General features: G+C 57.2%; 1 protein-coding gene across 3 annotated transcripts; it reads right to left on the reverse strand.

Annotated features, from left to right (window-relative positions):
• Positions 996-23,557, reverse strand: CBS (cystathionine-beta-synthase). 3 transcript variants are annotated; one of them, XM_018051747.1, is made up of 17 exons: positions 23,439-23,557; positions 19,837-20,059; positions 15,743-15,849; positions 13,340-13,474; positions 12,777-12,856; positions 12,547-12,681; positions 11,961-12,030; positions 10,749-10,840; positions 9,881-10,006; positions 9,161-9,245; positions 8,752-8,857; positions 6,915-6,989; positions 6,615-6,749; positions 5,712-5,820; positions 3,685-3,769; positions 3,244-3,285; positions 996-1,822 (listed from the first exon to the last, which is right to left on the reverse strand). In XM_018051747.1, the coding sequence occupies exons 2-17, from the start codon at positions 20,049-20,051 to the stop codon at positions 1,665-1,667; spliced, it is 1,755 nt and encodes a 584-aa protein (XP_017907236.1). In that variant the 5' UTR covers positions 20,052-20,059; positions 23,439-23,557; the 3' UTR covers positions 996-1,664. The 3 variants fall into 3 exon arrangements, with proteins under 3 accessions (XP_017907236.1, XP_005675704.2, XP_017907238.1); XM_005675647.3 differs by lacking the exon at positions 23,439-23,557 and adding an exon at positions 22,259-22,401; XM_018051749.1 differs by lacking the exon at positions 3,244-3,285.

Genomic DNA, 25,527 nt, shown 5'->3' on the forward strand with positions numbered 1-25,527 from the left:
GGGTGAGCTACCACGAGCAGGGAATGGCAACCCACTCCAGGATTCTTGCCTGGAGAATTCCATGGACAGAGGAGCCTGTAGAGTCCTCTGTAGACTGTGGCTACCGTCCATAGGGTCGCAAAGAGTCGGACACGACTGAGCGACTGACATACACATCACACCCACTACTGTGGCTGTAAAAACCAAAAGCCAGGGACTTCCCTGGTGGTCCCGTGGCTGGAATTCCATGCTCCCCATACAGGGGCCATGGGTTTGATCCCTGGTTGGGGAACTGGATCCCGCAGGCTGGAGATCATGGATGCCACAATGAAAAGGTCCTGCATGCCACAGGTGAGACCCGGTGCAGCCAAATATATAAATAAATAAATATATATATATAAAAGCCAGAAAATAAAAGTGTTGGCAAAGACATGGAGCAACGGGAGCCTATTTGCACTGCTGGTGGGGATGTAAAGTGGTGTGGCTGTGGAACACCATCTGGTGGTCCCTCAAAGAAAAAACAAACCTGAAACATAGAATGAACACATGCCCAGCAATTCCGGTCCTGGGCATTTAACCAAAAGAATTGAAAGGAGGTGTTCAAATAACCTATCCACGAACGTTCATGGCACTACTAGTCACAATAGCCCGAGATCGGAAACAACTCAAATACCTACCAACTGTGGTCTGTCCATATAAGGAATACCATTCAGCCACAAAAAAGAAATCTTCCCTGGTGGCTCAGATGGTAAAGAGTCTGCCTGCAATGCAGGAGACTCAGGTTCAGTGCCCAGGTCAGGAAGATCCCCTGGAGAAGGAAATGGCAACCCATCCCAGTATTCTTGCCTGGAGAATCCCATGGACAGAGGAGGCTGGCGGGTTACAGTCCCTGGGGTTGCAAAGAGTCGGACACAGCTGAGTGACCGATGCACAAAAAGGAATGAAGTGCTGATTCACGCTACAGTGTGAATGAACCCCAAACATAATGTAAAATAAAATAAGCCAGACATGAGAGGTCACAGACTGTGTGATTCTCTTTATATGAAATATCCAGAACAGGTAACTCCATGGACAGAAATCAGAGTGGTAACTGCCAGGTGAAGTGGGGAAATGAGAGGGGCAGTTTGAGAGGCGGATGAAAGGTTTTGGAATTTGACAGAGGTGGTGGCTGGACAATCTCTGATAAACACTACTGAATTACACATCTAAAAATCAATCATTTTAGGTTAAGGGAATTTCACCTCAATTAAAAAACCCCAAGCACTCCAGCCACACCAACTGACCCAGCTCCAAGTGGACTGTTGCCCCGACCCACACTTCTGGGCCCCATTCTGCACTCCTTGGCGAGGCCCTCTCACCTCCACCTTCGGTCTCCCTACCCTGGTCATTTGGGGGTCTATCTGCCTGGCTGGGTTCTCTTTTGATAGATTTGCTTGCTGAAACATTTTAAAAGAAAGTTAAAGAAAAACACATCTAATGGAATAAACCATAAATAGATTCATTTAGGGAGACAAGTGTTAAAGACGAGGAAACTACAGATCTCTGCCAGCCATGGACTAAGCTATAAGCAGTCTTGCTACTGGTCTGGACAGAGTGACACCCAGCACCAGGAGGCTAAAAATCACCCGTTTGCTTGGTATTTACAAAAGCAAAAGAGAACCACCAAGCAGGCTCGTGCTGAGGAGTCAGAGCTGGGCCTCAGCTCCCGCGCCTCCGAGCTTCAAAGCACTTTCTGGCTTTGTCCTCTGGTTCCGCTCACGGGCGGCCACGAAGTTCAGCAAGTCGATGGCAGTGACGACCCCGAACACCATCTCCCTCTTACTGGACTCCCCATGGCAGCGGTCTGAGGAGGGACAAGGCCAAAGGTTCAGAGGGGCCTCTGCCCAGAGCAGAGCTGAGGCCACTGAGCCCATCCCCAGGCACGGGCAGGTGGGCCAGCCCTGAGGCTGCCCCATGTCCACGGGCACCTGTGTGTCTGACCACAAGTGCCCTCTTCTCTCAAGAGTATCTACACAGGTGAGGCTGCAGAGAGCAGGGCCTGACCCCTCTGAGCCACACCCATGGGGGGATGCCTGAGGGTCAAACTCATTGGGAGCAACTGGTGCCCAAGGTCTGAGTCTTGGCCTGAAATCCCAGTCCCACTCACACCCACCACCACCACCAGCTCGCATCTCTGGCTTACAATTTTGTGCTCAAACCCACGCCTTTCTCTCTGGCTTAGAATGAACTCAGGCCTCCTGCCCTGCAGCCCAAGGGTAGAAAGGGTGGCTGAGATGGTTAATTCAACATTTCAACCCAAGTGGGCCATGGAGTGCCCCTACACTGGGTCAAACGTCATTCTGGGTGTCTTTGGATGTGAACAGCTCTTGACTGGATGGACCTAGTAAAGCAGATTGCCCTGCCCAGTGTGGGTGGGCCTTGTCCAATCAGTTGAAGGCCCCAAATAGAACAGAAGAGCTGACCCTCCATGAGCAAGAGGAAAGAGTCCTGCCTTTGGATATGGGAACATTGGATCTTGGGGTCTCAGGTCTGTCCACTCGCCCTGCAGGTCTTCCTGGGACATGCCAGCCTGTAAGCCGATTCCTTACAGGGAATTTCTATATGCACATGTCCTGCTGGTACTCTTTCTAGGGAGAATGCCAACTGACAGCTGTGGAGAAGCCCACAGAGGGTGGGGCGGAGCTGAGCAGTGGGTGGGAAATGACCAGGGTGCATCCCATTCCACCAGCTCCCGCCTCCGTCTGTCCCTGACAACCTTGAGGGCACAGGTCAACAGGGTGGGGGTGGGGAGGCATGGAGGTGCCAGCTTGGAGCACCTCAGAAAAAAGCACAGGGACCCAGAAGAGACCGGGGGCTTTAGGCAAAGGGGCAGCTTTGGAGGAGCATTGCGCCCTCAGGATCAGGGGAGGACAGTTGGAGGGGCCTCCAGGCCCCCTGGGGACACCGTCCAACACCAGGTCTTTCAACTTTCTGTAAAGGGCTGCTGGGTGTCTGTTGCGACCACTCAGCTCTGCCAACACAGCACAAAAGCATCTGTGGCAGTGCTTCCAGGTAGGGCTGTGTCCATGGAAGCTACTCACAGACCCTGAAACTGGATCCCCAGTCAAGGCATGCGGGTGTTCAAACGTGAGAATACGGTCAGCACAGGGAGGACCCTCCCAGCCGGGCTCAGGGCCAGGGCTAGACGCCCTCCCTGCACTCGGAGGCTGTGATACTGACCACACCGCCACTTCCGAGCTCCAGGGGTGGGCGGGGCGTACATACCTGCCGGCCCCCCCACCTCTCCCGACAAGGCCAGGTCCTGCGCTGTGGAGCCAAGGACGGGAGAGGGGTTAGAGCTGGCGCCCAGGCTCCTGGACCAACCCTCAGTGGGAAAGCGGGTGGGGGCCTTGGAGCCCACCACCAATTCTTGGGATTTCTACAACCTTGTTGTAGCCTAGGACCTGAAGGACACCACCGGCCTCTGGAGATGCAGCGAGGAGGCCTGGGTTATAAAGCGCCCTAGCTCACTGGTAGCCAGCACTCAGGCCTGGCCCACAGCAGGGTCACTTCGGGATCTGCATCCAAGGCCGGGGTCAGTACCTCTGGCTCCCAGATGCCCTGGAGCTCAGGGCAGGAAAGATCAGGGGTCGGGGGCTCGGCAGCCAGCACCTCACAGAGCTCCTGCTCCTGCCCTCTCCCCCAGCCCCATGGAACCCAGCTTACACTGGATCTGCTCATGGACCACCAGGGCGAAATGGTCCATCTCCAGGATGTGCGAGAGCTTGCCCAGCGGGTCCGTCAGGTGGATCTGGAAGAGAAGCCGTGGTCAGCGCTTGCCAGCCGGAGCCCAAGGAAAGGAGCGGCAGAGAGCCTGGCGTCCCAACGGGGCTTCTTCTGGAGCCTCCTGCTGACCCGAGAGACTGAACGGGACTCGATGCTCATAAAAGAACACCTGGATGAGCTGGAAGAATTGATGCTTTCGGACTGTGGTGCTGGAGGATACTCTTGACAATAAGGAGATCAAACCCATCAATCCAGACCAAACCAGTCAATCCTAGAGAAAATCAAGCCTGAATATTCATTGGAGGGACTGATGCTGAAACTGAAGCTCTAATACTTTGGCCACCTGATGTGAAGAACTGACTCATCAGAAAAGAGAGTCTTTCCCAAGGCAGGAGGAGAACGGGACAACAGGATGAGATGGCTGGATGGTATCAATGGCCATGAGTTTGAGCAAGCTCCGGGAGTTGGTGATGGACAGGGAAGCCTGGCGTGCTGCAGTCCATATGGTCACAAAGAGTCAGACATGACTGAGCAGCTGAACAACATAACTGCAGAACTCAACGACTGGACCCTCAGTGAACCAGGGGCTTCAGTTATGAACAATGCAGTATTCAGCGTCCATTGGAACGAATCCCACATCAGGACAAGACGTAGGGCTGCAGGGCACAGGGAGGGGTAGGGAGCATGGGGCCCTCTGTTCCACCTGCTCGACAGACACATGGTGAGAGCTTCCAAGAGAAAGGAGGCACACTTAGGGTCCATTTTTCAACCCCCAAGGTGATCTCCAAAGCAGTGAGTCCCCGGGAAACCCCACTGGATACAATTTCTAGTTTGACTCCAGTAACGGAGGCAGGTTCCCTGGGAGAAGATGCGAGCTCCAGGGCGGGAGGAAATACATCAGCAGTGCCTTCAGCTGTGTGAGGAGGGTTGTGCCCACCTGCTCGTGGGTGCACGTGCATGCTGAGGGGTACACAACACAGCCCTGCTGGGCTGCAGGAGCAACTTCCCCAATGCTTGTCTTCGTGAGGTCAGACGCTGGCCGTAGTCAGACCATGGAGGTCAGGATTCCTCCTCCCCTCTGGGAGAACTGAGTCATCAGGGGAGCCAGAGCTCCACGGGGACCGCTTCGTGCTGCTCAGTGACGGCAGCCAGCCCGCAGAGGTGGTGGCGGTGAGAAGGGGCAGCCCTGGGCAGGGAAGGTGTGCCCAGGAGATGGGACCCGCCCAGGTTTCCACAGTGCTGCATTCTTCTCGGGACACTATCTGGACAGGGATAGGGATGCGTGGGGCCACACTGAAGGACCTCCTGAGTCTGCCTGCACCCACCCCGGCACCTCAGTGGCAAGGTACTGAGACCCCCGAGGATCTGGGTGGCACTCGAGCCCAAGGGACCGGGACTCGGCTACCCACTGGAGGAAGGGTGTGGCTGCAGGCCAGCCTGGGACACTAAGGGAGGGGACTTAGAGGCTTGGCTCTTCCCCAAGGGAGGGGAGGGCCATACACACACCGAAGAATCAACAGCAAAGGCCAGAGACACAATGGAACTAGACGCAGGCATGGAAGGGTGGACGGTGTGCGTGCACACCTCGGAGGGACCTTGAAACACTCTACTGTGTCAGAGCAGCCAGACAAGGGCACACACGTTGGGCTGTGTGTGCACACGAGCCCGGGGAGGGCACACACGAGCCTGGGGAGCGTGCACCGTCCGCAGGACAGGGTGCACACCAGCGGGCCAGGGTGGGAGGGGCGAAGGAAGCCTTCGGGTGTGGACGTGGGTGAGACCTCACCAATGCTGGCCTCTCCCCACCCGGGGCTTCACTTTGTGAAGCCAGGGCAAAGCCTCTGATTTATGGATCTGATGAGCTGAGCATCAGGGACCTGGCACCCTAGAGAAAGGGACTCCCTGCCCTGCCTTCCAGAACAGAGCTGGTCTCAGCACTGCCTGCTTGGGTCACGCGGGGCACGTACCTGTTTGAACTGCTTGTAGATGACTTTGCAAACCTGGTCCGATGGCTGAACCTTCCCTGCGAGCAGGGACGAGAGCATGTTCCCCAGGGTCACCATCCCTAGGATCACCCTGGGGAAGTGGACACAGGGCAGCGGTCAGCACTGGTGCCTCCCCTACCATATGGCAGAATTCAGCACAGCCGCCCTCAGGGCCAAACCCAGACGCCTCTTGGAATCAACCACTATCTGCCCTGGTGGCTCAGATGGTAAAGAATCTGCCTGCAATGTGGGAGACCCGGGTTTGATCCTTGGGTAGGGAAGATCCCCTGGAAGGAAATGACAACCCACTCCAGTGTTCTTGCCTGGAGAATCCCATGGACAGAGAAGCCTGGCGGGCTGAAGTCCACGGGGATGCAAAGAGTTGGACGTGACTGAGCGGCCAACACACTAACACTGTCTGCCTGGGGTCTCTGTGTGGCACAGCAGTGACCCGACGCCCCACCCTTGGAGCTGACTGCCTGGTGCGGGCAGAGAGCAAACCAGTGGGTGAATCCTTTGGGCATCTCCATTCTGACAAGTGTCAAGGGTCACCAACTGGCCAGGGTCCTGGGATGTGGGCCTTTGGGTGCTAGAACTGGTGGTCCGGATGGGGGGCAGTCACCACTGCACGTCTGCCTTGGTCTTCCAGGCAGGCACATGCTCCTGTGCCCACACTGGGTGCAGGGGGGTGGGAAGGGTTAATATGACCAACCCCCACCCCGGCCAGGGCTCAGGGACCAGCTGTCCAACACTCTGAGCATCTGGATGAAGAGTGACCGAGGCCACCTGGCCAGCTGTGGGGTCGGCTGGGCCACCCTGCCCAGCACTGCAGGCACGGAGCAGAGGGCACACAGGGCAGAGTGCGGGACGGAGGCTGAGACTGACCCCGACTCATCCACCACAGGCGCCTGGTCGAAGCCCTTCTCCCGGAGGATCTCGATGGTGTGCTCACAGGTGACGGTGGGCAGCACGGTCAGCGGGGCCGAGAGGCTTAGCTCCTGAACCTGGAGGTGCCACCACCTGAGGGAAGAGGGCAGGCCAGGGAGTCTGTGAACCGAGAGGCGAGTGAGAACAGGGAGCCCGCGGGGGCCGTCCAGCCAGGTGAGGGACCACACATGTGCCGCTGGGGACCAGGCACTTGAGTCCTGAGCCCCGCACATGGCCTCTGCCCAGAGGTGTCCTCACCATGGCTTCTTCACCGAGATCTCCTCCTTCATGAAGCCCTTCTGCAGCATCCACTTGTCGCTCAGGAACTTGGACCTACAGCATCAGAAGTCACAGGGCTGGGTGGAGGGTCTCAACACCACCCCTGCCCCCAAAGAGGGGAGAGGGCCTCGGAGAAGGCCCAGACCCCACAGTCCAGCAGAGACCCCAAGGGGCTGGCTGGAGGCTCCACGAAGAGATCTGAAGGCTGGATGCCAGAAAGACCTCCTAGGGAATGGTGGTCGGTGTGGGTATCTGGCCAACCAGAACTGAATACGCCCAGAGCACAGAAGGTTCTGTGACAGGCTGGGACCCTGGGACCTGGGACCCTTCGCTGCAATGCCTGCTCCTGGACAAACATCTCCTCCAACAGATACAAGGAAACGAGAAGGGACTAGAAGTAACTATGTGCATGTGTGGATGGGATAAACTGTGGACAAGATGCTAAAAGACCCAAAACCCGACTGCCACTTCCGAGGTGTCAGGAGCAAAGGCAGGGTCTTGCTCACGCCCCCTGCACACACCACCACCCAGAGGTGGGCAGGCCACCCAGGCCACCCTCCGGCCCGACCCCTGGACCCACCCCAAGTAAGGACCCAGCTCGCCACCCCCCACACTCAGGGAGCAAGCCAGGGAACCTGTTATTAATATTTGTTTTTGCTCCCACCGCTGCAGCACAAGTCCCAGGACAGCCCTGCCTGAACTTCCTGTCTGGCCTCGGATCCATTTCTACTGATCAAAGGGTCCAAGACCCCGGTCAGGAACAGTTCTGTCCCGAATCTCATGTCATCACAGCCCCTCAGGGCTTCTGGCAGGGGAAGCCTATCCCACCAGGGGTCAGAGGATACCAGGCCAGGCTTCAGGGGCTGCCAGGGACCTGCCCCAAAAGGCAGATGAGGGCCAACAAAGTGGGGGCAGAGAGACCCCCCCCAGCCCCCAGCCCAGATGTCTGTGCCTGAGGACACAATCACTCACTCACTCCAGCCATCTCTCTCTCACGCACACATAGGCACACATGGGTACCCACACAGCAGGCCAGCCAAGCACATGGGGAGATGGCCTTTCTCATGCACTATGTAGTGAGGGTGGGTGGCCAGGCTCAGGGCAACTTGGCAGTGGACACCCGGAGGTGACTCACACCCAGCTGGAGTCCCAGTTACGGAATGCTCCACCCCCCGGGGAAGCTGAGCTCACTCAAGGTGTGTAACCCGTCACTCTTGGGTCAGGGAGGACACCAGACGGTACATGCATCCATGGAGGAGGGCATCAGCCCCCTGTGACCTCCCGCCCACACTCCAACCTTGGCTCTTTCGGCCAGTGAACCCAGGCAGGGCTATGAGCCTAGAGGAGCCAGCAAGTTCCAGGTGCACAGACACTCAGAACCACTGGACTCAAAGGGGCCTCGGGGGCCACAGACCCCAGCCTGGGTCCCCCCAGGTCAGGGCCAGACTGTGAGTGAGCAAAGGATCCAGTGGGCGGGGGTGGGAAGCTGCTCTCAGGGAGGCCACATCCTTGTCCTCATCCTCCATGGCTGAACAGGAGGCCCCGAGAGCTCGAAGGAGTGAGGGGGCACACGGGGTCCCTTCCCTGGGGAGTCCCGCCAGGCCCCCAAGTGCTGCCACGATGAACGTGCACAGACTTCCAAAGGCCTCTGGGAGACCCAAGCCGGGGACAAGCCAGCTGAGAACGCGTGAACTCCAGGGACGCAGAGCGGGGCCGCAGACCCCAGGCTCCCTGGCCCCTGCTGTAGGATCTGGGGGAACGGCGGGGAGCAGAGGCAGCGCTGGCACTGGAGGCCGGGGGAGGACGGAGGCCTCACATGTAGTTCCGCACCGAGTCCGGCAGGATCACCACACAGCGCTGGCCTTCCTGCAGCTCCTGGGCGGCCTTCACGGCCACGGACATGGCACTGCCAGAGCTGCCACCTGCCGAGAGGGCGGGAGGGGTCAGACACGCGGTGGGGGCAGCTGCATGTGCACCCAAGTGTGGGCATGCCCACACCTGCTCTGGAGAGATCCTTGGTGGATGAGCTGGGTGTGGGGTGCTGGGGGATCCCACTTTTCACTGTCCATCCACACCCTGCTCCGTCTGCCATCTGCTCAGCACTGCACCACCAAAGCCTCCCACGGAACTCAGAACCCTGGGGGCAGGTGGCCGGGTGGCCAGAGCGAGGGTGTCCCTCACACGCTGGACAGAAGCTGGCAGGGCAGAGCGTGGCGTCCACTCACCACACAGCAGCCCCTCCTGAGCGATCAGCATGCGGGCGAAAGCAAAGGCCTCCTCGTCGTTGCTCTTGAACCACTTGTCCACCACCTGCAGGAAGCCAAGGGCAGCGGTCAGCCCGGGCAGCACCCAGTACTCGGCAGTCAGGTGCGGGGGGGTGGTGGGTGTAGGGCCCACAGCCCAGTTTGCAATATCGCAGATGACGGTGGTCCAGGTGGCTGTGACCTCCGGGGATGCAGCCCAGCCTCTGTCTGGGATCCAACACTCACTCTGCAGACCTAGATCGTTCCCCCTCCCCCTGCCCAAGGGTCCAGCACAGTGTGTCCATGGCGCCTAAACCGCCTGCCAGCCCCGCGGCATGGCCACACTGTATCCTGGGTCTCTCTGCCTAAAGCCTCCTTTACGGTCCTTAAAAGCAGCCTCCTCTGTGCTCCTCACCTCTCCCTCCTTGGCCTGCTCACCTGCCCCAGCCGCCCAGCTCCCTTGCTCTGCAGGGAGGTTTGTGCACAGACAGGAAGCGCCACACCCCTACCTGTGGCCTCTGTGTCTGTGGCAGGAGCTCACTGATCACAGTACCGCGAGTCACACGTGAGGATCCCTGGGACGGCACCTCATCTATCGCCATCTACACAGCGCGGAACTCATTTCTCTGCTCCCACTAGGCCGGCCACCCGTGCCCAGCCAGACAAGGCTGAGGCTGGCCCTGTCACTGCTGCCCTGCCTACCGTGCGGTCCAGCACCGTGGGGATGAAGTCATAGCCAATCCCTTCCACCTCGTAGGCTGTCTGCTCCGTCTGGTTCAGCTCCTCAGGCTCTGCGAGGATAGAGCCTTCGGGATCCACGCCAACAATCTGCAGAGTGGGCGTCCTTAGGTGAGACTGGACTGCCCGGCTGGCATCAGGGTGCAGCCCCGCTCCCAGGCCTCAAGACTCAAAACCCAGAAGGCCAGGCCCAGGCGCTGGGAGATCACACGTTAAATGTCCAGCTCGGGGCACTTGGGGTGGAGGCAGTGCAAGGCTGGAGGAAGTGGATTTCTGGGAAGCTCCTCCCATGCAGGGCACCTGGGACAGCCCTGGAGAGATGCCAATGGACGGTGGGAGGCTGGGGTGAGGGGCGGTGCTGGGATGACCTCTCCTGGACATCAGAGAAACAGGCAGTGAGAGAGGATGCGCAGGCACCACCAGTGGGGTCTTTCTGAGCCCCTCCCCAGGCCCAAGTGCCCCTCCCTGATCTCAGAGCCCAGGACCTGAGCCTGAGCGCTCACAGCTCTGGGACAATCCTGGGAGGCCCCCCAACTGGACTCTCCCACCCCAGTCCATCTGGGCATCCAGGTCATGCACTACTGTCCTTTATTACCTGGCAGGGACAAGTACACACACCCTACAAGATGCAAGGCTATCGGGGCAGAAGTGTCGGGAGCTAGAACTTTCAGCTCTAAAGCAGAGGCCACTCTGGGTGCCCAAGGCCAAGCAGACTGATCGCTAAGCCTCTGGCTGCAGTTCAGGCCACAGGTGGGAAACATACCTGCGTCCAGGCCCCCATCTCCGGGCAGGGCAGGGTGGGGTGGTGCCCATGCCCCTCGCAGTCCCTCACCTTGCACCCAGGGCACTTCTCCTTCAGCTTCCTGGCCACACCTGTGATGGTCCCACCCGTGCCCGCCGACGCCACCAGCATGTCCAGCCTCCCTGGGGGTGGAGAAGTGTGTCAGGGAGGACATCCCCAGGTAGGAGAGGCCGTGTCCCCCCAACTCTTCACAGGAATCAAGAACGCTCTTGTACACGACAAAGGCAGGTCATCCAAAGGGCAAAAGCAGAGCTGCTCTCATGCTGAAACTTTTCATCACATCCTCCACCTGGAAGAAGCATTCACCATAACGGGGACCCAGGAAGCCCCGTGTAATCTAAATGGCAGCCAGTCACCAAAACCCCCACGAGAGTTGTGAATCCGTGAACAGGGGACCTTCCCGCAGGAGGTGGGGCACAGGGGGCTGTCTGGTTTCAGATGATGTGGGTAAGTGAACTGAATTACCAAAGGAACTAGAATTAACCACTCAGCCCAGCTCTGACACTGTCTAGGCTCTCTCGGCACCTGGTGGCCTCCTCAGGCACCCAGCAGGCAAGTCAGTGCAGGCACCCGCGCTGAGGCAGACGCACTGTTTTTGCCAAGTGAGAGGATTCTCAAATGTAAAACCTGGGTGAGCAAATGCCTGGACCATGCTGCCTGGCTCCTGGGCACAGCATGAGGGCACTTAAGCCAACATCAGGCTCCAAACAGGAAGCCAAAGGCAGCCGCTCCCAGGACTCATTGCAACCCCCATGGGGCTTGGCACCAAAAGTGCAGAGAGCTTCCAAGAAGCCAAGCTGCAAGCCACCACCCCAGGTCTGCACACGAGAAAACCTGAACGCTGAATTCAGTGCCCACACTGGTGTTTGGGGTCAGTGCCGTTCAGCAATGTGAAGCCCCCACTGTGAGCCCCTCAGTGCCGTTCAGCAATGTGAAGCCCCCACTGTGAGCCCAGCACTAGCCTGGGACACGCTTGTTCCCTGCACTCAGGAGCGCCTACAGGTTTGGAGGAAAAGACTACTAGGTAAACAGATATGATAAGTTGGGTGTTGCAGGCAAGGCATGGGCAGAGTCCAAGAGGGCAGAATGGAGGGCGGAAACTGCTCCTGGGAAATATTCAGGACAGCATTTCACAGAGAAGGGATATTTGAACTGGGTTTTGAAGGATGAATAGGAGTTTACCAAGGAGCAGGTAAGTGTACACTCCCAGTCAAGATGGACAGCAGAGTTAGAGGTACCCACCATCACACTGCTGCAGGATCTCCTCGGCCGTGATGTCATAGTGAGCGAGGGGGTTGCTGGCATTGCGGTACTGCCAGGAAAGAGCAAAGGAGCCATGATGAGGTCAACGCACAGAACTGGCAGCAGCCACAGGGTGCCAGGCAAATGACTCAGTGCAAGCCAGAGGGGATCCTGTGGCTCAACAGACACCAAGCATCAAAACCAGCTCTCCAGAAGATGAGATTTCTGAATTAACCCAGACGTGGAATGAATGACAAAGAAGAGCGTCCAGTTAAAAGGTCTGCATGCATTTTATGTCTTAGAGAGCTCCCAGGGTCCTCTGCAAGGGGCATTCCAACCCAGCATGCTGAGCGGAGCCCCTGAAGCGGGCACACGGGCAGCAGAGACAAAGGCTCGCCGACCCCATCGGCCACACACTGGGCCGGGAGAGGGCAGCAACTGCATGCCAGCACGTTGGTCACTCCGCACCCCGCCCCTCCTCCGGCAGAGGTGACACCACCTGCAAGCCCCCAACAGAGATCCCCCAGGGAAGGCCCCACTTGGTCCAACCTCTGGGAGCATGCTCACCCCTCAGCCCCAACCTCACCTGGTCCAGGATGTGAGAATTGGGTATCTCATTCCTTAGCCTCCAGGCCACCCCTACGTGTGACTCGGGGGAGTCAAATCTGGCATTGGTGGGGGTCCTCACGATCTCAGCCCCCAGGGCCCGCAGGACGTCCACCTGCAGAGGCACATGGCAGCCTTCACCTCCCCGCCAGGCCTGCAGCGCGGGGACAGAGGCCCAGGAGCCGCCCCATCCCCCGCGCACCTGCCTACCTTCTCCGTGCTCATCTTCTCCGGCATCACGATGATGCAGCGATAGCCCTTCACGGCAGCGGCCAGGGCCAGCCCGATCCCTGGGGACAGGACGTGGGGTGAGAGGGGCCATGACACCCTCCAGGCCCCACTGCCAGCCCCAAACGCCCAGGGGAGAGGGCACTGGAAAAAGGCCCTCAGTCACCCCTTCTGCCCTCGAATGAGGGGAGAAAATGGGGTGCAAGTCATGAACCCCAATTCCTCCAGCTCTTACTGGGAGCCGGGGAGGTAACAGTAACAGTGGCTAAGACTCCAAGCTCCCAATGCAGGGTGCCTGGGTTTGACTCCCAGTCGGGAAACTAGACCCCACATGCCGCAAGTAAGATCCACATGCCACAATTAAGACCCGGCACAGCCAAATGAGCACGTAAATATTTCCAAAACCAACAGCAGCAGACATCTGTGGGGCTCACTGTGGACCCAGGGGCTGCTGCACCGGAGAGGAGAGTGACCCTGAATGCAGCCGGGGGGGGCACTGCCGCTCCCACCCCCACCGCGGGCCCAGAGGAGCAGGCAGCGCCCACCTGTGTTTCCTGACGTCGGCTCAATGATTGTGTCCCCAGGCTTTAGGGTCCCCTCACGCTCGGCGTCCTCAACCATCCGCAGGCTGATACGGTCTTTCACACTCCCGCCCGCGTTGAAGAACTCGCACTTGGCCACTGGGAGCCAGAGACGCATCAGGAGAGGAAGAGGCCCTGAGCCCTAACTGATGCCTGCCGTCCCTTTCCCATCACCCGATAGGCCCAGAATGCAGCTGCAGGCAGGCTTCAGGGGTTCTGAAAATCAGTACCTTCCACTGTGCCTCCCACACCTGACCTGGATGAAGGTGCTTGCCCACTGTGGCTTCTCTCACCTGTCCATCCTACCCGCCGTGGACCATGCGGCGACTCCAGGTGAATGAGACAGAGGAGCCAAGGGGTCCCCAGTGGATGGACGGAGCAGAGCCACCCCCATGGGGCAGCACAGGCCCAAAGAGACATGCTGGGCATGTGCGGGGGGTGGGGGGGGGTGACTGGAGCTCCAGGAATGCTGGGGGTGGTGACTGGAGCCCCAGGCTTAAATCAGGCCCAGTGGCCCTGCCAAATGACCTCATATCCTGAAGTAACAGCCCCCCCATCACACAGCCAGACCACAACCGGCAGACCCTCCACACCCCAATCTCCTGGGCCTCTTGGCCCAGCAGGGCTCTCGGCCATCCTCCCCATCCTACAGACAGGACCGCCCTTTCTATGCCCAAGCCTCTGCTTGTCTTTCCATAGGGGCACTCCCTCCCACCTCTTAAAACTACGCCGTGTCAGTAAAAGGGGGCGATGTGGCTCCAAATGTGATTGGTAGGGCCCTGGTCAGCCTGGAGTGCCCATAGATCGCATTCCGTCCTGGTCTGTGCTGACTTCTGAAATCCCACAACCAGAGACAGGTTTTCTCCCCCAGAACTCAGAGACGCCCTGCTGGGACAGTAAAGGAGGGGCTCTCAAGTGTCTGACTGCTGAGGAGGCCTACACCCTGGACTCTTGCCGGCCACACACTTGAATTAGTTAGAAAATTCTAATGAGCCCATGGGAAGGCTGGCATGAAGGCAGGGATTCCAGCTGATCAGCATGGGTAAGCAATGTAACCAATCTGAGCCTCAGTTTTTCCACCTGTAAAATGGACACACTAAAATCTGTTTCAAGGGCTCTTGCCGAGTTGAGGTGCAGCAGGCCAGTACTCTTGCCTAGAAAATCCCATGGACAGAGAAGCCTGGTAGGCTGCAGTCCATGGGGTCTCGAAGAGTCGGACACGACTGAGCAACTTCACTTTCACTTTCATGCATTGGAGAAGGAAATGGCAACCCACTCCAGAGTTCTTGCCTGGAGAATCCCAGGGACGGGGGAGCCTGGTGGGCTGCCATCTATGGGGTTGCACAGAGTCAGACATGACTGAAGCGACTTAGCAGCAGCAGCAGGCCATGCCTACAGGGAACTAAGTAATGGCTTCTATTATCTGACGAGAGAGCACGGAGCCCACTATGGCACAGCCCCAGCAGCAAACCCCTCCCCTGACCCGGAGTGTGTTCGGCTCACTGCTCGGGAGAAAACTCTTCACTGCCTGGGGAGGGGTGGGGGCAGGAAAGCTCTAATGATGATGCCTCTGGGGTGAATCGACCACAGGGCCTCAGTCCCTCTAGGGGGCACCAAGCCCCTAGACTCCCACACTCTCCCCTCTCCAGCTCTCTGCTCCAGCACTGGGCCTGGTCCCCTTTCCCCCCAACCAGGACCTCTGCACCTGCCACTTCCTCTGGGTGAAGGCTGATGTCTATCTGGGCTCCGTGCCCAGAAGAGTGGAGGTGAAGAAAGCCCCTCACCCTCCTACGTTCCTGCAGATAGCCTCCTGCAAAGACGCCCCCTCCCCACAGGACTTGGAGGAGACTCAAGGGTGATCCCCCTGTGTACGGGGCCCAGGCAAACACAGCCCCCAAATTCCCACTGTGTCTCATGAATGACAAGTGTCTGTCTAAGCCCCAAGGGAGCCACTTCCTGCCGGACTGATGGCCAAGACCCTCCTCACAATAGTCGCCCCCACTGTCCCGTCAGCCCGTCCAAGCCACGGCATGTCTGCTCCTCCCTGGGACGGTCCAGGACAGAAGGGTCCCGCTCTGTTCCTGGGCTCCGGTCTCCTCCTCCTGCAGCTGCCGGGTTACATCACCTGCAGTCCCCACTCGGGTACCACCCCCGACGTCTGCCTAGACATGCTGCTCTCCACACTCAGGTCTCGGCTCTCTGACACTGATGACTCCGGAGCGGCCTTGGTCACCCCCCAGCACCCCTCCCTGTCGTGTATGCTTCTGACCTTACCCAATGTGGAGGGACACCCGCCCAGGGTCCGACGAGGGGCCCCCCCGCCCCCCACCCACAAGCCTCGCACAGGGCGAGGAAGCTGGCACTCACAGAGCTCACACTTAAGGCCGAAGTTCCTCCCGATCTTGTTTATCCTCACCATTGGGGTATCCCCGATTTTCTTCAGGATATCCGGCAAGATTTTTGGAGATTTTACCCTTAAACAGAGGAGGAGTCCGTGATTACTCAAAAAAACAAAACCAGCTTTGGCAGTCCAGCACATTCTTTTAAATACATCAAAGAACAGGCTTTCACAAGCATCAGGATGGCGATTATACAAATACATACTTGGTAAAAGGCACACACACACACACACACACAGAGGCAAGTGCACCTTAAAACCCATGAAAACTAATGTGATTTAGTACACACACACACACACACACACACACACAGAGGCAAGTGCACCTTAAAACCCATGAAAACTAATGTGATTTAGTACACACACACACACACACACACACGGGCAAGTGCACCTCAAAACCCATGAAAACTAATGTGATTTAGTAGCAGCTGCACCAGCGTCTCCGGGGTTTGAAAATGCACTGTGGTAACAGACGGTTCCAGTGGGCAGCTGGGTGAATGTTCCCATGATCTCTCTGTGCTATTTCTGCAACTTCTTGTGAGTGTTAAATTATTTCCAAATAAAAAAGTTAATAAACACTGGCTTCAAACAACAGCGGCTCAGATTGTAAAGAATCTGTCTGCCAAGCGGGAGACCCAGGTTGGATCACTGGGTCAGGAAGATCCCCTGGAGAAGGGAATAGCAACCCACTCCAGTATCCTTGCCTGGAGAATTCTATGGACAGAGGAGCCTGGCAGGCTACAGTCCTAGGGGTCGCAGAGAGTGACATGACTGAGTGACTAACACTTTCACTTTTCAAAACAACAGCGTGTCCTGGTCTATCTTTTTCAGGGTTCTGTTTGTTCATTTTTCTGGCTGCATCACACGGTATGCGGGATCTTAGTTCCTCAACGAGGGCTGGAACCTGTGCCCCTGTACTGGGAGTGTGGGGTCTCACGCTGGACCACCAGGGAAGCCCCAGTCCTTTTATGATTTTTGATATTTGTCTCCTCTCACGGCTCCTGCTTCCTGGAATATCTCCTTTCCTTCTCTCTGATGAAAAAACTGGTGGGGACCCGAGGGCACCAGCCAGGGACAGTGACTGCAGAGCCCACCTAGGTGTCACTCGGGTGTCTGGCACAGGTGGTGGGAAGCTCAACTAGCAGGCCGAAGAACAAAGGCTGGTCACCCCTGTGCTTGGGGCCAGGGTCAGACAACTCCCAGGTGGGCCTCCAGGCTCAGAGTCGGATTCGCTTCTCCTGGGACAACGGTCTGCCTTCAAGTTGAGTGACCACCCCCCACAGCAGTTCTTCCAGCTGAGAAGCTGGTGATAGGTGACCGGGGGTGTGGGACAGCCCAGCAGCTGCTCAGCTGTGTACACACCTTGAACCTGCGTCTCCCAAGTGGCCCCCACAACGCACCCTCCACCTTCACCCTCAAGGACAGATTCAGGTCCCACACTCTTGCCCCGTCCACGCCAAGGAGGTGCCACCAAATATTCTTGCCCGAATATGCAAAACTGAGCCGAGTTCCAAGAAACACAAAGGCTTCCTACGCTCTGGATCTCTCCTGCACCACGGCTCCCACAGCTGAAGGCTCCCCGGCCCCCACGGCAGGAACCCGTTATCCATGTGGATTCTTCGCCCGCCCCCAAGGTGGTGAGTCAGGTCCCCAGGAATGCTGCCTTCCGCCCCTAGCCCAGACAGGCGGCGACATGGCCCAGCTGGAACCCTTGCACCTTCCAAGGTGGCGAGGAGCTAAAACAGATGCCCTGGGCTGCCCCGGAAGCAGGCTCAGCCAATAGAGGTGCAGGCATCGGGGTGAGGGGAGAGAGCCTGGGCAGGGACAAAGGGCTCCTGACCCCAGCCTTGGAGGGAGACCAAGTCCTAGGGGCAACCCTGGGGTTGACTCATTAACTAGTTAAACCCAAGGCAGGAGAACCGAACAAACACCTGGGGAGGGCAGGAGGGGTGGCTGAGTCATCCACCCCTAGCAGAGGCTGATGGACTAGAAGGAGCGGGAGGCCTGGCCTGCCTGTAACCCCACCCCCAACCCCTGCCCCCAGCAGGGGCTGATGGGCAAGCAGAGAACTCAGGGCTCCTGACTCAGTACCGGGCCCTGGGGGCCAGAAAGTCACAGAAGTTGGCCTGAGGTGACCAGGGCAGGAGCCTGGGGGGAGACTTTTAACACTTCATCTCAGTTGCTTCCCCTTCTTCCCGTGGTAGAGCCCATGGCACCCTGGAACAAACCTGAAACCCCTCACCAGGGAGGGGCCTGCTCTCCCCTTTCCCTCTGCAGCTCTTCCCCCCGGCCCGGCGCTCCCGCTCTGTTCCTCTAAGTCCCCCCAACCTGGGAACCATCTGGAATCCCCTTCCCTAGATACCCACACGGCTAGCATCTCCTGCCCATCCAGGTACCACCTCCGAAGTCTCCCCGAGTCGCCCAGCCACGCCACCCAGTGGCCACGTCACCGTCTCATCAGCCCTGTGCTCTCCCCACCAGGACCCCCAGGCTGTCTCCTCCAGGGACCCAGGTCTAGAGCCCCACAGTAGGTGAGCCCAGCTCCTCATAAACAGTGAACCTGAGCTGTGTCAAGCGGTTTGCAGGGGACAGCAACCCTGCCAGGGCGCTGGAGGAGGGTCAGGCCACTGTGTGGAGCACAGGTGTGATGCCAGGTTACAGCCTGGGTACAACGGTGTCCAGGCCCGAGTGAGATGCTCACGGAGCCATCAGGAATCTGGGCCTCCCCAACCCCAGCCTCACATGGGCCCTTCATCCCCTGCCCTGGTTTGCTTTGGCAGCGAGGGCTCGTGATGTATGGCCAGCAGCCATCTTGGCCTCCTGAGCTCCCAGCATCGAGACGTGTTTAACGTTGGGAGTTTCTGGGTTTGTAAATGTCATTTCTGTCCATTGACCCCACTTTGGAGCACACCCCCTGCACATCTCCAGTTCTGAATCTAAAGTCAGTAATCATCAGCGTGGGCATAGCAGTGTATAAGGAGTAAGAATCAAGCACCTAAAAGGTACATTCTTATGATACTTTTGTTCTGCTGTTGGGAGGTTACACCAGGGAAATAAAGATAATCCTAAGATGTAGTGGACTTGATCTGAGTTTCACGGTAGGTCAGGGAGTTTTGCCTTTTTGTCTTTCCCACTGATTATCTCCTGCACCTAGAACAGGGCACAGATATAGGAGGTGCCTAATAAAGATGCGTGCAGTAAATGAACTCTATTTTCCATCATAGTTCTTCAATGAACTCTATTTTCCACCATAGTTCTTCAAACCGAGACCACTGCCGACAGTGAATGCCTGAGAGTGCTTAAACTCATGGTCTGTTCACCCAACAGTCTCAGTCCAACCACAAAAACCCCACTATAGAAAACTATTTCATGACCTGGAGTTAAGTAGAGAAGGCAGACATGGTTCTAATTACAGGAATGTGTGGTCAGGTGGATCTGGGTTAGAAACCTCACTCCCTCCTGGCACTCAGAGTGTGTGACTTGGGCTCATCCCTTTATTTACTGAGGCTCTGCTCCAGGGGCAAGGGGGAGGGCACCCACCTAGGGGCTAGCGCGTGTGCATACTCAGCCACTCAGCCATGTCTGACTCTTTGCAACTCCATGGACTGTAGCCTGCCAGGCTCCTCTGTTCATGGAATTCCCAGGCAAGAATACTGGAGTGGGTTGCCATTTCCTCCTCCAGGGGATCTTCCTAACCCAGGGGTCAAATCTGAGTCTCCTGCATTGGCAGGCAGTGTTTTTTTTTTTTTTTTTTACCACTGAGCCATCAGGGAAGCCCAGAGACATCCTTAGCATTGCAAGTGGATTCTTTATCACCTGAGAAGCCCCACCTAGGTGCCGGGCTACAGCACAAACAAGCCTTGGCCTCTCTGAGCCTTGGGGGATTCAGCTATGAAATACCTCCCACCTCAACTCACCATCCACCTAGAGTGATTGCGAAGGATGGAGCGGGGGGCGGGGGATCATACCCCAGGTCCACATGACCATCTGGCTTTCAGGAAACAGACCCTCCCCCACAGGGTAACAGATGGACCATCTTATGATCATTAGCAGGACTCACAAGGCAGCATGGCAATGTGGGGAGTCAGAGACCGGCCTGCCTAGTTGCCAGGAACACCTGCTTGGGGCGTCGGGACGGATCCACAGCAGCTCCTTGGCTTCCTTGTCCTCCAGAGGCTCCTTCTCCAGGCTCTCTCTCCCCAAGTGTGTCCCTGAGAGGTGGGGGCACCCTGCAGACCTGCAGAGGGTGTCTGCAGGGGGTGTCTCAGAAGGCATGGTGGGACCTGCCAAAGGAAAGGGGAGGAGAAGCTGTCAGTTCAGCCTGTTTCCAGATTCCTGCAGAAGAGCCTGCTTTACAGCTCTCATCTGGGGACTCCTGCTCACCCGGCCTCCTCTGGATGTGGGGCTCCTCTCACTCAAGAAGCTGGACAAAAAGGGGCATAACTATGCAGGCACCAGCTGCTGTGCAAAACAACTGGGCACTTTCCCAAAAGGTTAAACGTACAGCCACTGTGTGCCCCAGCTATTCCGCTCCTACACACCTACCCCAAAACAAGGAGACAGGTATCTGTCCACCGCATTCATAACAGCACTATTCACAACAGCAAAAACACAGAAACAAACCAAATGTCCATCAGTGGATGAACGGATAACAAAATGCATCTTATCCACACAGTGGAATTGTATTTGGTCACAAAAATGGAATGAAGTTTTAATTCTCAACATATGAACACACACACACACACACACACACACACACACACAGCAGCTATGTAGAGGTAATGAATGTTATTTATCTTATAGGTTGATTGTGGTGTCTTTTCACAATGTATATGTAAATCAAAACATCAAGTTGTATACCTTAAATATACACATAACTTTTATACATCAAAGATATCTCAACAATGTTGTGTTAAAAAGACTACATTGAATGATGGAAATAATTAGAGGAAGATGAAGATAGTAATAAATATATTTTTACCCTAAAAAAAGGAAACATTCTGCTGAGTCAAGTAAATCAGACAATGAAGAAGCATTGCATGACTCCACCTATACGAGGCACTCAGAACAGACAAAATCAGAGACAGTGAGAACAGAGGTTTCCAGGAGCTGGGGAAAGGAATCACTGTTTAATGGGTAGAGTTACCATGAAAAAGTTTCGGGTACAGATAATAGTAATGGCTGCATAACACTGTGAATGAAAGTATTGCTACCAAATTGTACAGTTGTGAATGGTTAAAATAAACAACATATTACATGTATTTTATCAAATTTTCAAATTTCACGGAACCTTAAAACAGATGACAAAAAAAAAAAATGGAAAGAAAGAAACAGGAATGGACAGCCATCACTCACCAGGCTGATGACTGAAAACTTATCACGGCTCCAACTCTATAAGGAGCAGTGAAGACTAAATGGAATGAGGTCTCCAGAAGGGAACCCCAGAACAGAAAAGGGTACTAGGGGAAACTAAGGAACTCTGAGTAAGTACGAACTTTAATCAACAGTAATGTTCATTGGTTGCAAAAAAAAACCTAAGATGGTAATAAGAGGAGGAACTGCGCGTGTGTGTTGGGGTGGGTGGGTGGGGGGTTGGGTTGTGAGAACTCTGTTCTATTCCCAACTTTTTCATAAATCTAAAGTTCCCCTTCCCCAACCTATCTGGAGCCCTGTGGATTTGGAAGGTCCCTGAGAGGAGCTCAAGGTAGGGATGTGGCTCCCGGTGATCTCTGAGTGCAGCCCCACTCCCATCCTCCTCCTGGAAGCTAGAGGGACCCCAGCCCCCAGCCCTGTGCCTCTGCTCCCCAGGAGGCTTAGGAAAGCAGTTATGCTGTGAACAGCTGGGGAAGTCCAGGCAGAACTGGGCCCCACACTTGGAAGTACACGTGGAGGGTAACTGACCTGCCGGCTCTCTCCTCCGGAGCAGGCCCTGTGGGTACCGCTGCCATCAGCAAGAGTAGAGGCAGCCCCAGCTGGTTCCCTGTCTTCCAGGGCGGGGTCAGGTGCAGACCAGAGCCCAGCAGGTCGCCCCAGATGCCCAGACAGAAGCCTAGGGAGGCGGAGACCCCCACCCTTTGCAATCACATCCATTTCAAATCCCCGAGGCCCTTTCAAATTCTACCCCGGCTTTCCCGGGCAGAAATCAGCCTTCCAGCGCCTCTGCCCGAAACGTACCTGGAGCAGTGGTTCCTTCAAACCCTGGGATCAGCAAATATTTTTTCAGGGGTTTAGGTCCCCTCATGAAACGCTGCAAGGATATCCTACGTCATTCTTGCTCCTTATCAAAAAGCCCGTGCGGTAAGCGGGACACTGCCTTAGCCCCTCGGGGCGCCCGCCGGCGGGGGGAGGTGGTTCTTCCATCACGCAGAAGCGCCCCTGTCGTAGACCTCTCTCCCCATCAGAGGCCCACAGGCCGGCAGCCCCAGGCTGCCACAATACCCCGCAGACGCAGGCAGCCCCGCGCCTCCTAGGTGGCGACCTACCTCGCCTCGAGCAACCTCCGGAAAAGTAAGGAGCTAATGGGAACTCAGACTGGAGCAGACAGTCTCTACAGAATCCACAGGCACTCGGTGCGACGCACGCTGGGCGACTGGGTCCCGAACCCGCGAACTCGGTCCCGCCCAGCCTGGCTAGGCTCCAGGTGGGCTCAGTTCCACGCAGGCAAAGCGCCCAGCGCGCCGACGCATGTGCGTCCGGGGCAGGCGGGCTCACTTAGCGCCGCCCTGCCGGCTCCTGCCGCACCTCACACCGCAAGACCCTCCTGGGGTCACGACTCTCGACAGAACCCGCACCACCCCCCCCGCACCCTGCACACGCGCCCCAGTCGGTCCAGGGGTCCAGTCAGGGCCAAGGGTGCGGAAAGTAGTAAACGCCTGTTTCCCAGTGAGACTTTCCAGGCGGGAAATCGAGCCTCTCCAGTGAACCTGGAGACCGCGGGTCACCCAGACTATCGGAGGGGCATTTGGGGATACCGTGTGTGATAAACACCCCCAAGTAACCCCTGGGAGGCTACGTTTTGCGCTCCCGCCCCTCCTCCTCCTCCATTTCCCCTCCCTACTGTGCAGCTCAGCCACCCACCTCGCCTAGGGCTCAAAGTATGGGGTCGAATGGCACCCTCCCCCATTCCCTTGGTTTGTGCCGCGGGCGGGGCCCTGCGTGCCTTGCGCTCCCTCGCCACGCTACCCCCGCCCGCGGGCAGCCAGCGCTCGTGCGGCGCGCGCAACCACATCAATATTTTACACACACACACCCCACTTCATAGAATTGACGTTAAAGAGCAATTTGCGAAACGACCATTTTTCATCCAAAAAGCAGCGAAAAATCAATGATGGCATGTGCCATTAGAGCGCACCTTCCGAAAGTTCCCTCCCCAGGTCTCGGCCCCACGCTCCCCGGCTCGCGCCCCCAGCCGTCCCCTGCTCAGTCTCGGTAACTGGAGCGGAGGCCCTACGCCACGTGGGCGCAGAAACCCCCGCTTCAGGAGAGTCTGGACTCGCGCTAGGAGTGGGTCTGAGACGCCCCCGGCGCGGCCCCGGCTCCGCCGCGAGCAGATGCCGATGATGCAACACTGGCCTGGGGTTGGGCGGCGGAGACCCCTTCCGAGAACCCAGCCAGATCCCTCCGCCTAGCGTTGAGGCGAATCTCGGTCCTACAGGTGCTCACCTGGACCGAGACTCGAAGAGAAAGGAGGGCTGGGCGCGTCCGGGAGCGGCGAGCGGCGAGCGGCGAGCTGCGGCCGGGAAAGCTGCGACGCGGAGACGCTACCCCAAGGCTGTTGGCTACCGGGCACCCAGCGGCTCGAGTGGGAGGAAGGCGATTGGACGAGAGAAGAGGGGCGGGGGCCGGCACCCGGCCAATCCCGAGTTGCGGATCCAGTGCCCCACACACACCTCGCTCTTACCCGCCCCCTCGCCACGCCCCCAGCGCACAGCCCCCCTCCCTCCCCAACTGCCTCACCCCCACTGCCCCACACCGAATTCTGGTTAGACGCCACGAGGGGCCGGTGGCCCGTGTCTCCTCTCCCCTCGCTCCCGGGACCCCCGCCCTTCCCCCGCTTCTCTACCCCGAGACCCCAACTGGCGCGAAGGCTCTGTACCCAGTGTCCCGATTCTGTTTTACTTGGGTAACTCCTTGCTCTGCGGGAATGTAATACTTTTTGTTGAGATACAGGCCTGCGATCTGGAGAGACCAAGGACTTGAGAATGAGCATCAGCACGTATCACGCGGGCCCCAGTCCCGCGACCACCCGATAAGGTTCTTTCTGGTCCCGGGACCCCAAGGGGCCGAAAGCTGGGGGCCCAGCGCGCAGACAGTAGGCGCACTGCACCTGGGCTTCGGATCCATCACCGCGGGTTTGGATCCAAGGGTCCAGCACATACAGCGCTTCGCCGGCTGAGCCCCGCTGTGTGCCGAGCCGGGTGACCGCTCCCATCAGGGAGGAAGCTGAGCGCTCGTGGATATGGCATAAGCCACAAAGCCGTTGTGAACTGGGCTGCTGGCAGGCTGTCCCCAGCCCCGGGAGCCAATGGCTGACCGCCAGGATGGCCCTGGCCGTTGGGAAGGCCACCGCCAACAATAGTATTCCAAACTGGTTGCTCTCGATTTTTAAAGAGCTTGCGTTTCTCTTGAGGTTCCTGAGCTGAATGGAGAAACACTGACCCTTGGGTTTCTCCTGCACAGTAGTGACTAAGTGAGGGGCGGGGCCGCCAGGCTTGGGCAGAGGATGGGGTTACTACGCCCAGTCCCCGACTGTTCAGTGTCCGGCCATGTGCTCGCACTGCACCCGGGCCTGCGAGGGGAAACAGGGAGTGCAGACAGGGCCTCTGCGCCTGCGCGGCTGCTGTTCTAGGGGAGCAGGCTCGACAGACAACATTTTGTAAGAAACTTCCACTAAGGAGACTGATACGAAGAATGACAAAGTGAGAGAGATAAATGGAGAGAGGCAGGAATGGGAGTCCTAGATAAGGTGGTCAGCAGGCTCTCTGGACAGGTGACCCTTGAGCAGGAAGCTTAAGAACCACACCTTGTTCCGGGGAAGGATGTCCCTGGCTGAAGTAGGTCAGTGCGAAGGCCAGAAGCAGGGAATCCAGAGAAGGTCAGTGCAGCCAGAGAAGGAACAGGAGAGCCCAGAGGGTGGGAGGGGTGGCTGGGTCCAGACCTGGGTTCTGACTTCAGCCTCCATGACCTGGGGCACTTGAGAGGGTTTCTGGTGGGGAGTTTTTGATTATGCTCAAATTATTTTCTCTTGGCATAATTTCAGATCGCCACAAAAGTGGCAAGAATAGCGTGAGAATTCCCAGATTCTCACAGATTCCCAGATGTTAAACTTTTACTAAGAGAGTGTAAGGCATCTGGAAATGGGGTCTTTGAGGGTGTGATCAACTCAAGATGAGGTTGTACTGGACAAAGAAGGGAGTTCTAAATCCAATAAGACTAATGTCCTCATAAGAGGGAAATGTGGCCACAGACCCACGAAGAGGAGACAGCCACGTGAAGACAGAGGCACAGGCTGGAGTCATCTGGGCATGAGACAAGAACATGGGCAGCTAGCAGGAGCTGAAAGAGACGGGGGGGACCCTCTGCCAGAGCCCTCAAAGCGAGTGAGGCCTCCAGGATTGCGAGAGACAGTAAGTTTGTGTTGTTTTAAAATGCAAGCGTTAAAATAAAAAAAAATTTTTGGATATCATTTTATTTTATTTGGTCACACTGCACGGCTTGTAGGATCTTAGTTCCCAACCCAGAGATTGAACCT

The sequence above is a fragment of the Capra hircus genome, chromosome 1, assembly GCF_001704415.2.
Source record: "Capra hircus breed San Clemente chromosome 1, ASM170441v1, whole genome shotgun sequence".
Classification (NCBI taxonomy): domain Eukaryota; kingdom Metazoa; phylum Chordata; class Mammalia; order Artiodactyla; family Bovidae; genus Capra; species Capra hircus.